This window comes from Marmota marmota, unplaced genomic scaffold (assembly GCF_001458135.2).
Source record: "Marmota marmota marmota unplaced genomic scaffold, marMar, whole genome shotgun sequence".
In the NCBI taxonomy this organism is placed as follows: domain Eukaryota; kingdom Metazoa; phylum Chordata; class Mammalia; order Rodentia; family Sciuridae; genus Marmota; species Marmota marmota.
In genome coordinates, this window is record NW_025999949.1 from 12,235,159 (window position 1) to 12,248,559 (window position 13,401).

A 13,401-nucleotide genomic window follows, 5' to 3' on the forward strand; every position below is an offset into this window, starting at 1 on the left:
GCTCCGTGCTCCGTGTATGCTCTGATAAGAGCAGGCTCTAAGAAGCACCCAGGCACTGAGCCCGAGCAATCTGTCTGCAAGCCGCAGGCGAATGGCAGCCTGAAATTACCTGTTCTATGGCTGAATGAGCTGCGGTCAGTCGAAAACAGGGATGGTGACGTCAGCTTTCCAACATGGTGGCCGCTGGCCTCCTCTGTGGTCTCACCAGTGTTGAGAACCGAGATGGACCGCTTCCTTCCCCCGTCTCGAACCCAGAATTCAGCCCTGAGTACGGTGCTTGCACGGCTGGCAGAAACTGCAGCGCTGTATCCCTGCGTCGCTATCTCCTCGTTTCCCAGCGCGCGCTGCAGACTCTAGCCGCGGGGCGATTTGCTGAATAAGCAGTGTTACCCTCCGTCCGACAAACCTCTCGCGTTTGAGTCCCCGTAGCCGATCCTCGTGCGATGGAAATCCTTCCTCCAGGTTCCGGAGCACCCCACTATTGCTGGAAATTCCTAACAAGATAGCCTTTAGCCATCCTGACTTGTCATACTCCCACACAGTGAAGCAGCACACGGGGGCAATGCACTCCCCTCGCCGCCATCTTCCTCGGATTGCCCATACTTCATACTTTCATAGACATTATCTTAGATAATGTGATGTTTGAGTTTTTTAGTGTCAGAAAAAAAGAAGAAACAGAGTACAAAGGTTGGTTAATATATGTTTTAAAAGCCAATTAAGCTTGTTTTGATTTAACTTTATTTTTATTTTATGTTAGGCAAACTTGCAAACACTAGAAACAAACAACATTATAAATATATGCTCATTGTTTTAATTATTCCTTCAAAATATTTATTATTGCATGTATAAAATCATGGAAAGAAATTTCACATTCCTTCTAAACAGTGTAGTCTTCAATAATTTCTGTTTGTAAAGAAAATTATTGTATTTCCCCAAAGTCTTTTTTAAAAATTTAAAGTACAAATATGCTGTTTTTAGGTCCTTTGGGTATAGTCCTAGAAGAGGAATAGCACAGCCACATCAATGTTTATAGTAGCACAATTCAAAATAGCTAAACTGTGGAGTCAAACTAGATGTCCTTCAGTGGATGAATGGATAAAAAAAAATGTGGCATTTATACACAATGGACTATTACTCAGCTCTAAAAAAAAATAATAAGATCATGGCATTTGCAGGGAAATGGATGGCATTAGAGAAAATTATGCTAAGTAAAGTTAGCTAATCCCCCCAAAACAAATGCTGAATGTTTTCTGATATAAGGGGGGTGACTCAAAGTAGGGTAGGGAGGGAGAGCATGGGAGGAAAATTACCTCTAGGTAGGGAATAGGGGTGGGAGGGAAAGGAAGGGAGAAGAGATAGTGGAAAGAGACATTCATCATTATACAAAATACATATATGAAGATGTAAAGTTGGTGTCAACATACCTTATATACAAACAGAGATATAATACATTGTTGTAGAAAGGTGTATTAAGAATTGTAATACAAAAAAAAAAAAAAAGAGAACTCTTGTATAATGGCATAATTTGACATGAACATACTTTATATACAGAGTTACGAAAAATTGTGCTGTGAATGGATAATTATGAATGTAATGCAGTCCACTATTGTCATGTATGTAAGAAATAAAAAAAAATAAAAAAATTTAAGGTACAAATAAAAGTATTGAAGTCAAGGAATTAAAAATTACTAGAGTTGGAAAGAGTGACAAAGCTAATGCACACAAAAAATATTCTGTGAAGAGTAATTTTTACGTACAACAACTTTAAGGTTGTTAGGTAGCAATTATACATGAGAAACGGTTTAGGGATTTAAGAAAATACTTAGTTTGGGGCTGGTGTTGTGGCTCAGTTTTAAAAGCACTTGCCTGGCATGTGTAGGGGACTGGGTTCAATTCTCAGCACAACATATAAATAAGTGAATAAAATAAATTTCCATCAACAACTAAAAATGTATATTAAAAATAAATTCTTAGTCTGAGCCAATCAGTTAATCAACAGCCATGCTCAGTGATACAAGGTCTGGCAAGACAGCTAAATCAAAACTAATATGCCTAATTTCAGCTCTATGAACTATGCATTTTATAATAGGGGAAGATAGATAAACTAAGGGATTCAAAACCAAGGGGCAAGGTTAACCCTATTAAGTAAAACCCTGCAAAAACAATGCTAACTAGACAATGACCTAAGAAAAAAACAGTGCAACTATAAAACTCACAATTGTCACTGAATGGAGTCCTGGGAAAGACAGAAGACTAAGATCAGAGTCCATCAACCATAAATTCTGTAAAACAAGTTCCAATTAGAACCTGTCAGCCAGGCCAGGATGACCCAGTGTTGACCTTAGGTTGTTAAAACAACATTATATCATTGTAATGATAACTCTTTTCCTCAACCTCTTGAGTTTTGCTTAGATATCTGTGGCTCAAAGCTTGTGTGGTGGAGGTTAGAAATCTTTGCCTATGAAGGTTCTTTGAACACCAACTAGAAGAATCTATTGAATTTTTCCAATGATATTTAAAATACTGAATGGGGAAAAGTTACAGGCTTTCTCTAAGATATGGAAGAAAACAAACATGCCCACCTTCACTTTTATTCAAGACAGTACTAAAAGTTCTAACCAAAAATCAGACAAGAGAAAGAAAAAAAGAGCTCTCAAATTGGAAAAGAGGTAGTCAAATTGTCACTGCATATAACATGATCTTATATTTAGAAAATCCCAAAGACCTTACAGAAAACCTGTTTGAACTAATAAACAAATCTGCAAAGTTGTAAGATACAAAGTCAACACACAAAGGTCAGTAGTGTTGCTCTATTCCAGAAGCAAAATCTAAAGCAATAAAGCAATCCCATTTACAATATCCATAAGAAAGAACCTGGGAATAAACTTAACCCAAGTAGAAGATTTTTAAAAGGAATACTATAGAACACTGATAAAAGAAATTGAAGATGATGATGCACCCACCAGGTTACCCTCCCCCCCCCACCAAAGAGACCCCCACCATAACTGTAAGTATACGCTTCTCTCCTAGTAAACAAAATCTTTACAAAGAGTGTAAGCAAGATTTCTGCAGAGAGCTCATAGTGGTTTGAAGCTTCCTTTTTGTTATAAAGGCTTGGTTAATTTTTCGTGTAAAAGTTGAGTCTTTGGATCAAGCTTGTTGCTATGCACAATTATTATTTCTGTTTTCCTTGGTAAAAACTTGTGAAATCTTTGTCTGGCTGAAAATATGGGACAAAGAGTAACTGTCATGTAACCACCCCACTGAGTATAAATCTAAAAAAATTTCCAGACGTAGGGGTTCTGAGATTTATATGCATTAGCACCTGTGGACCACTGCAGCTTAAATAAACCTGCTTCCTGAAAATTTCTCAGGTGTCCAGCCTCATCCTACATCAATGACACAGAAAAATGAAAAGATTTGCTATGTACAGAGATTAAAAGAATGAATTCTATTAAAATATTCATACTACACAAACCAATATGTAGATTGATTTTAATCTTCTTTTAGGATTGTTTCCCCAAATTTGTGTGAAAACAAAAATATACAAATAACCTAAGCATCTTGAGCAAAAAGAACAAAGACAGATGGGATTACATTAAACTAAAAAGTGTCTGCTCAGGAAATACTCATCATATGAATAAAAGAAAATATTTGTAAATTTTACATAGGATAAGGGGTTAGTATTCAGAATATACAAAAAACTCACAAAACTGAATAGCAAAAATAAAAAAATAAAATAATTCAATAAAAAATGGGTACTATATCTAAATCGGCATTTCTTAAAAGAAGATATACAAATGGCCAAGAGGTGTATAAAAAAAGTTCAGTATTACTAATAATCAGAAAAATATGAAACTTGTATACTTCAAAACATCATGTTGTACGTAATAAATGCATGTAATTTTATCTGCCAATGTAAGAAATAATTGAAAAACTTGGTAAAACATTATGTACAATCATAGAACAATATTAATATAAATTAATACACTCACCAATACAGGTAGGTAAAGAATCATTCCACTGGGCCAAAGAATTGGGCACTGTATCACACCTAATTGCTATGGATCCATGGAGAATATATCCTGGATTACATTCAAAAAGAACCAAGGAACCCACTGCAAATTCATTGCCAATTCTTCTTCCGAATCTTGGTTCAGGAACAGAACTGCATTGTGTAGAACTTGTTCTAGGAACAGCTGTGTAGAGATAATTGTTGGTTTTAATTTCACATGCATTAGACAAATTTCAAAATGTTACTATTTAAACAGTTCAAAAGAAATCCATTTTTGTCAGAACTCGAATTAACAACTTGAATATATTTCTAAGTTTTAAATTTCACACAAAATACAATACAATTTAAAATGAATATTGTCATTGTCATCAAGATTTTTGTTCTAAAAGTTTTTCTTTTGATACTTTAAACAACATCAATTATTTTTTCTATTTTTTTAGCAAATTCTTATTAATACAATAAAGCAATTTTAGGTATTGAAATTTATGTCATCAAAACTGAGTTTTTTTTTAACTTGGGATATCAAATTCAAAAAGTATGTGTCAGTTTACATGAAGTAGTTTTTTAGTACAATTTTTTCAGCATATTTTCTGTAAGAACATAAATTTCTAGATGCATTTTATTTATTATAGCATGTTTACAAACTTTGTTTTCAAAACTTGTTTGTTATTGATGAAGACAATAATTACATTCAATATATAAGTCAGACAGATTAACAACAATAGAAGGTTTTATGTCAATAATCATAAATATCAAATTTGAAATTGGTTTTAGACTTTATATCTTTCATTTGTGCCTTTTTAAAAAATCAGTAAAAAAGAATGATAACAGGATGTTTTTTCTTTTTAAAACACATACAAATGTGATTAAAGAGATTGACAACAGTCCAAAGAAATGATACAATGAATTTCAAGTAGATCAATTTCTCTTATGTAACTTGAGTAATGATAACTAAATTTTTATAGTGCCTTGTTAAATTCATAATACTACAAGTTGTTTACATGGGGAACTATGATTAAAAATAAAACAATAGTATAGCCTATTGATAAGGTGGATAGGAGTTTAATAAGAACAACAAATAATAAATGTTTATAAATTTATCAGGAATAAAGTTCAAGGTACATTTGAGAATAACTCCTACATGATCATACATAATTCAAACAAAATATTTCAAATGATAGCCTTTAATTTAGTTTAATGATAACATGGAAGATTGTTTACATAAGGCAAGAAAAAGCTGTCTAAATGAAATTCTAATTGTGCAAAATCTTTATAAATCATAAGGAAAGTTTCAATTCTCTTGAGAGAATGAGAAAGTATAATTTTAGAATAGAGTCATGATTTTCTTAGCATGTCTAAATATATTAGGACAAAAATTTGTACATTTTAAATTTAATGTGCTAGACTACAAGGAAAATAGAAAATATAGAGAGTGAACAATTAACAGAAAAACAGTGATGTTTGGAAAACAGTATTCTGGGAGGGAAGGAAAATCAGACATTTAAATGGAGAATGATAATGGAAGCAATATTTCTTTTTTACTTTGGTAAAAGTGACAATGGCCTTGTAGTGTAGTGGGGAATATGGGAAACAGGGTAAAACTACTTAAAAAAAAATCTTTTATCTCTCCTATATGGTTATGAGTATCACATCATTCAATAGCTTGGAACACAGCATGGAAATTGATATCATTCCTTAGTGTGTTTCTAGACTACAGGGCACTTACCTTGATAAACAAAGTGAAATCCCTTAGCTGTTATTGGTCCAACTGAAGTAAATCGAATTGTGATCTGATTACCTGAACTCAGTGGAAGTGATTCTCCTACTCAACAAAACAAACACTAAGATATCATAAATAATTTCATTCAGTAAACCTAACAAATTATATTATTTTACACTGTCACTTGAAAATTTCAATCTATGTTCTATTAAATTGCTTTAAACTATCCTACCACTAACAATATATTTTCTTTGGGTAAAGCTTAAGTTGCTATCTTTTTATCAGAAGGCTTTAATTACATTTTGATACAGACTAACTCATTCTTCAAAGAATGTTTAAATATTTTACATTACATTAAGCACCACATATTGTGATTAAATATATTTACTTGATTACAATCTCAGAAAATAGTCGATTATATTTTTCTCAAGCTTCTGTATTACTGTCAAGTTGTGTTTCTATTCTTAAAATATATATAAATATATGATTCTATTTTCAGTTTACTTCATTTGTAATATGGATGATATAAATCTCAGCTTTCTCTATAATAGTAATCAAAGTCAGTCTTTAATCAATAGCTGATGCATGGCAGTTCTATTAAAGGATACCTGAATGGGATCCTGAGAGGGAAGATAACAGAGAAGATTGCTGAGTTGGCCCATCAAACACCTCAACAACATCGTGGAGTGATGTCTGGAAAAATACAAACTGGCCAAACACCACTGATCAACAGGAACCAGGAGAAGCAAACAAATCACCAACCATCCAAAAATGAAAACAAAAAACAAAAAACAAAACAAAAAAAAATAGAAAGAGGAGGAGAGAGAGAACAAAGTATTACAATATAATAGTCATCTTTCTTTTTCTTTTTTCTTTTTTTTTTAACCTTTAAGAGTGGATAAGTGCCAATTGGTTGATATTCCCAACACAAGTATTTCAGGTCAAAAAGATAATGACCAGGGCCTAAAATCAATAAAATTTTAAGAAGACTATTTTTTAAATATAAAATAGGCATAGCATTTAATTTAGATCAGAAATCATAAGGTTGGTGATTAGTACTTAAAATAACTATTTTTTGATTTTTTTTTCCCAATGGTAGTTTGATTCTTTTCACTTTGTGACTCTCTTCTCTTTTTCTAATTTTTTTTTCTCCTCCTTTAGATGAGATAACTGTCATTCAGGGTTTTTTTTTTTTTTTTCCTCTCTTAAAATGTCCAAATAGTTTTTCTGAAAATAGATCAACATGATACTTGTCAGAGATAGTGTTTTAGTGTTTAATTTACATTCTACACTAAAAATGATTTCTTAGCTTGTATTATTAATCTCTGCCAAAATAAAGAACTATTATTTATCATCCTTAGCAACTGAAATTATAAAAATTTCATAAAATGATTAATTTTGCTTGGTAAGCACAGTACTGAAATATGTACCAAAAGAGCTCTGTGAGAGACTCATTTACTTCACGTTGTACTTGTCTTTCATTACAAATTAAATTTACATGCAAAATCTATCCCAACTATATCTTCAAAGAAAGAACCCATTCCAGAGTCAAAATCAATTTGTGTTTGGTGCCCCCAAATTTTTTCAATGGGTTTCAATCATTATTTTTAAAACTTCACTGGATAGAAAAACTGTGAGGGGTTTAAAAGAGTATGAATATATATATATTTAAAGTTTAATAAGATAAAAGCTAAGATAACTTTAATAAAGAAAAATCACATTATTTTAATTAAATTAAACATTTATATTTTATATGTCAAGTCAAGGTAATGGACATCCTTTCCTGGCCCCTTCAAAAACAATCTAGTTCACTTGAAAGACGTGCTGAGTTTTACACATGAATACAGGTTATACATAATACTGTAAACAAAGATGCAGTATTATTTTTTTTATCTTTTAATATCTTTCTTTTTGCTTGCAAAAATAAGCTGGTGATCTCAGTCCAGTTCTTTGTGGAGTAAAAAACAAAAATCAACATAGTAACAGTTGTAGGGTCATTGCTTTGAACCAATTTCAGAACACTGAAGTGCTTAATTTGTAAATACTCCTCCTTAAAATATTTCCTAGAAGTCATGAAAATTTATGTTTCCACTAAACCAGATACATGCAGTGAATTGCTTTAATGATCATATAAAATATTTTGAGCTCAGACCTTTTAAAAGATCCTGAATTTAGTCCCTTAAATCCCAAACTATTATCATCTCATTTAACAATTGCATTATAATTCTGAATCAAATCCTCCCTTCTTAGTCAGAAATTTAAAACATTATGTGGTATCCTTCAGTTTTGCTTCCCCATTCTGTTTGCTAATTAGTCCATTTTCTTATGTGTAGACAGCAGGTCTTTAGTTTCTAAAATGTTCTGAATGTCCTTTGCCTGGTTGAAATTGATAGAAAACTAGGAGAGACTTTAAAGAGGACCAAAGAATTACTGCTGTTTTGTTGTTTTGTTGTCTTTGCTTTTGTTTTTGAGATGGAGTTTCCCTATTTTGCCCAGGCTGGTCCTGAGATCCTGGGCTCAAGTGATACTCCTGCTTCAGTCTCCCAATAGCTGTGACTACAGGCCTGTGCCACCATGTCCAGCTCTATTGGCAAATTTTTGTTAAGCAAGTTGTTGTCTAGCATACGTGGGTCACCTGTATTCATGGGGACTATGGCGTATGGAATGGATTTCTAAACAATCAATTTTTCACCTATTTGTAAATTCATTTTACCTATTTAATCTACCTACCTACCTATCTATCTAATCTAGCCACCTATTTCTGTATTAGTCATCTGTCATTCAGTTGAATTCTCTTTTGATCAGGTCTTTAAATTACAGCAGCAAAAAAAGGTGACTAAAACAACAAGGATCCAAATTAAATACTGTTGTTTAAAACGTGACCAATACAGATAGGGTCCCTGCTCTTAGACCCCATTCATTATATTGGCCTTTGTTAAAATGGTGGCTTATCCAGTATGGAGATTCCTTAGAAATGTTGGATTGGAACCATCATTTTACCCAGCTATCCCACTCCTCACTCTATACCCAAAGGACTAAAAATCAGCCTACTACAGTAACTCATCCACATCAATGTTTATAGCAGCTCAATCCATAATAGCTTACTATGGAACCAACCTAGATGCCCTTCAATAGATGAGTAGATAAAGAAACTGTGGTATATATACACAATGGAATATTACTCAGCATTAAAGGAGAATAAAATGATGCAAATGGATGGAGCTGGAGAATATCATGCTAAGCAAAGTAAACCAATCTCCCAAACCCAAAGGCCCCATGTTCTCTCTGATCAGTGGATGCTGATCCATAATGAGGTGGGGGCGGCATGGAAAGAATGAGGAAATTAGGTTGGGCAAAGGGGAGGGGACTTGGGGCAGGAAAGATGGTGGAATGAGATGAACATCATTACCCTAAGTACATGCATGAAGACACAAATGGTGCGACTCTACATAGTGTACAACTGGAAAAACTGGCTACAATGAATCAAAATGCATTCAGCTATCATATATACCTAATTAGAATAAATAAATTAATTAAAAAATATATGACAGCTTATCTTTATTTTACCTATGAAAAGATGCCAGATTTTATTCTACCTATGGAATGTCATATTAGCCAATCAAATGAATTATAAAACAACAACAGGCATTTGGGGTACATCTTCCAATGCAGGTTATTGCTATATTCATCACATATTCAAATTCATTCTTCAATACAAGTTCTCTACCTAATTCTAAGAAACAGAGTTAGGGGAGAAATATATTGTTTAGATTTTAAGAATTACTTTTAAGTCTGCTTAAATCACATAGAGAAAATCTCTAATTTTGTTCATATTCATAAAATGTTCATCACAACTTAAAAATTTTGTTCTAGTGCATTTGTTTCTCCAAGAGCAAGCAAACACAGAATGAGACAAGGCAATATGTCTATCTGTTCTTATTTTTATAAAAAGCAAGATTTATTGCTTGCTTTTTATAAAAGGTACCATATACTGAGAAGGTTTGCATGACACAAGTTTTATTTTATTTAAGTTAGAATAAGCAATTGTTTCCTATACCAAATTATATTTAATCCTTTTTCCTTAGAGCACATTCCTTTAAATCCTGATTATTTGATCATTCTGTTTAATTAAGGCATTCTAAGTGTAAATCAATAAATGCTGACACAGTGCTTGGGAAGACATGAAGAAACTTCTGAGCACTAGCTGTTGGAATGCTCACTATAGAACAACAGTCACACTAAGAGCATCTTTGTTGTCAAACAGTATGGTGGCTGCCTGTGAGAAAGATTCTTACAGGGTTAGCAGGGGCAGCAAATACACCAGGAAATAAGGGCCAAAGAAAACAAAAATCAAACAATTTGTCACTTAATCTAAGAAACAAAGACCCATACTTGTTTGACTTTACCAGGTATTCATCTTGTGTCTTTCAGATTGATGTGGGGATGAGATTGTTTTCTGAGGTGTTTTTTTTTTTTGTTGTTGTTGTTGTTTGTTTTTTGTTTTTTTTTTTCTTTTCATTTTTGGGACCTGGGATTGAACCCAGGGGGCTTAACCACTGGGTCACTTCCCCAGTCCCCATTTTTGGGGGGTACTGGGTATTAAACTACATTCCCAGCCCTTTTCATTTTTATCTTGAGACAGGGTCTTGCTAAACTGCTTAGGGCTGGCCTTGAATTTGTGATCTCCTGTCTCAGCCTCCTAAACTGCTGGGATTACAGATGTGTGCAACCGCATCTGGCTGTTTCTGAGTTATAAGGGGCAAGTACATGCACAATAAGATGCTAAAATAACTTATTTTTAATCTTTACTCATTCACATAATACAAAACACACTCTGAGGAGGATATCTAAGATGAAAATGAGACATACTTCAAGTGGAGACCCATGATGAGGAGAACACAGATGTAGGTGAAGCTCTCCTTCTGTATGAAGTGATGTTGAGAGATCAGGTCCCTGCCTACCTTAGAAACACAAAAATGCTTTTTCACTACTTGCTTCCTAATTGAGTTAGCTTAGGGTTTCTGTCCCCCACGTACTGTCTCCCTTGTTCTAGATCATAAGAATAAAGAGCCTTGTTTCTGTATTACTGTGCCTCAGCCTGATTCTTCTGATAGAGAGTTTAAGAACCCACAGAAATGGTAGCACCTGCGGTATAACATAATGCAGTAAAGTTGATTAAAGCCCATGGGGTGGTCATTTGCTTTGAACATGAGTACTCATAACATCAAGAGTTTTCTTTGCTATCCTGTACTGGGATGCAAATCAGGAGCTCTCACATGCTAGACAAGTGCTCTATCACTGAGCTACACAACCAGGTTGGAACAATAAGAAGTTAAAGCTTCCTTTCCCACTAGATCCTATTCTGCCAAAGTGTTTAACCAGCACAGGCAAAGATGATCTCCTTGATCAAACTTTGATCATGATTCTCTTAATTTTCAGACTAGGTCTTGATTCTTTTATTTCTGTGCCTTTCCTTGTCTTGTCCATTCTTAGTAAGAATCTGTCTAGAATCCTTCATCTTCAAATGATCACATCTTATCTCCCATTGTTTCTCAGGAGATATTTGACGACCCTAACTTAACATTGACACAATCTTCAACTACCCCTGAAGTTTCTGTTCAGTAGTTTTTCTCTTACTAAGGCCTATCCTATACCTTGGCTATAAATTCCCATTTCTCCTTGTTGTATTTAGAGTGGAGCTCAATCTCTCTCCTACTGCAAAACTCCATTACAATGGTTTCTATACCTATACTGATAATCTTGAATAAAGTCTGCTCTCCTGTTCTTCAGCTAGTGAGTGAATATTTTTTTTTCAATGTTGTCTAAGAAAACCAGAAACTTTAAGAAGTCACATTTAATTTTTGTGCCATTGAAATAACTAGCTAGTACCAGAGGCTTGCTGACTTAGAAATTTATTAACTTAAAGTGAGGATAATAAAACAAAAAATGGACATGATTACTGTTATTCAGTGATGAGAACTGGAGTTATTGAATTAAAAATAAAAATTGAATTTATACAAATAAAGACAGTTTTCAACTTAGTTTTTATTCTTTTCTCTCAGAAGGAAATAATCTCAGAGTATTTCAAGGGAAAAACTCATAATCCAACTGGGGCATGTTTAGGGGAACTAATTTATCCACTCCTGTGGAAAGTGGTAAATAGTAAAATTAAAACATGTATGAGTTTATGGTAAATTCCAATTTTATTAGAACTTCTTTTGATGTAGTAGAATTCAGATTTGGCAGGGAATGGTAGGAGTAGCAGGTCCTCCAGGAAGTTCTAGTAGTCAGATGGATGGTACCATAGTAATTATGGTACCATAATGAAAAAACAGATGAATCAGCTTAAAGACTCAGCATCTCTGCCTGAGTAGATTTAGAACTAATGTTTTCAAATGACCAACTTATGGGTCTGTAATGACCACTAAAACTCTCTAATGAAGAGTTCTGGAATCCAATTCTCTGGAACTGAATCTGGGATGACCCACATGGGAAAGTTTCTCATCTGTAAAACTGGGATTATAAAAGTACCTAACCTCCTAGGACTCATGTGAATATTCATAAACTAATACATGCAAAACACTTTGAACAGTGCCTAAAACATGGGAATAAATATTACTTACTATAAATAATAACTAGGCTTTGTAAATGTATATGCTAATAACCCAATTTTAAATTTTACTGATAGGCAAATTTTAATTGACCTTTGATGTTTGCATATTATCTCTCATTTTCTGCTTTCTATACATGCTTTATTTATTTATTTATTGAGACAGGGTCCAGCTGTTGCCCAGGCTGGCTTAGAACCTATGGTCCTCTGGCCTCACACTCCTAAGTAGCTGGAATTACAGCTGTATGGCACCACACCCTGTTATACATGCATAATTACAATAGATGTTAGAATTGACTGGGTTAGACTAGTATTCCATCTATTTTAATCAGGTTGATTTTTTTTTTACAACTTCATATGAATAAAATCTGTCTCATTGATTTTATATTCTCTCTTTGTAGGTGGAAGAAGAAAATGTAATCATCAGCTTCCTACTTATGCTAAAAAAGGAGGAACAAGGTAAGGCATTCTAATTTGTTTCTGTTTGCTTCCTCTGTCTTAAGTCCCCCTGTGGCAAAGGTAATGAAACAATTACAAAATAAATAGTTCTACATAAAAAGGAGTCCAGGAAGAAAAAAAGAAAAGAAAAAGAAAAAATATGACAATTTCCCATTTGTTCATAACTTGATTATCAATATGCCTGTTACTTCTTTTACAAAATCCACACATTCTTGTGTATGATAAGGTTTATTTTGATGTCTATATTATGCACTTAGCTGGTTTGTAACTCTGCTAAAAATTTTGTAAGAAGCCACCCTGTGTGCGCAGCATGCATTTTATTCACCAACATAACACAGATGTGTTTTGTGTTGCACCCACACTAAGTGAATGGAAATAAGATTCAAATCAAAGATGAGTTTAGAACTGCACTTGATTATGTGTGAAAGCATAAAAAATTACTGTTGGTGACATAAGCTATCAAAAAATTTCACTAGATTTATATGAAATTTGCCTCATATTTTCATCTCATTTGAATATTTCAAAATATTATTTTAGGAGGATCTTTCCAATCTTGTTTCATTTGACTTATTCATACAAAAAGTTTTACCTTCTAAA

At 33.4% G+C, this 13,401-nt stretch overlaps 1 protein-coding gene across 6 annotated transcripts in view; it reads right to left on the reverse strand.

Annotated features, from left to right (window-relative positions):
* Csmd3 (CUB and Sushi multiple domains 3) overlaps positions 1-13,401 on the reverse strand; it is a 1,105,037-nt gene that overhangs the window by 147,925 nt on the left and 943,711 nt on the right. For 4 of the 6 annotated variants that reach the window (XM_048802035.1, XM_048802034.1, XM_048802033.1 and 1 more), the window contains 3 exons: positions 6,344-6,457; positions 5,742-5,837; positions 3,996-4,199 (listed from right to left, as the gene is read on the reverse strand). In XM_048802035.1, coding sequence (XP_048657992.1) covers positions 3,996-4,199; positions 5,742-5,837; positions 6,344-6,457 — 414 coding nt within the window. The remainder of the gene's footprint in view (positions 1-3,995; positions 4,200-5,741; positions 5,838-6,343; positions 6,458-13,401) is intronic. The other 2 variants (XM_048802036.1, XM_048802032.1) reach the window with 1 other exon arrangement.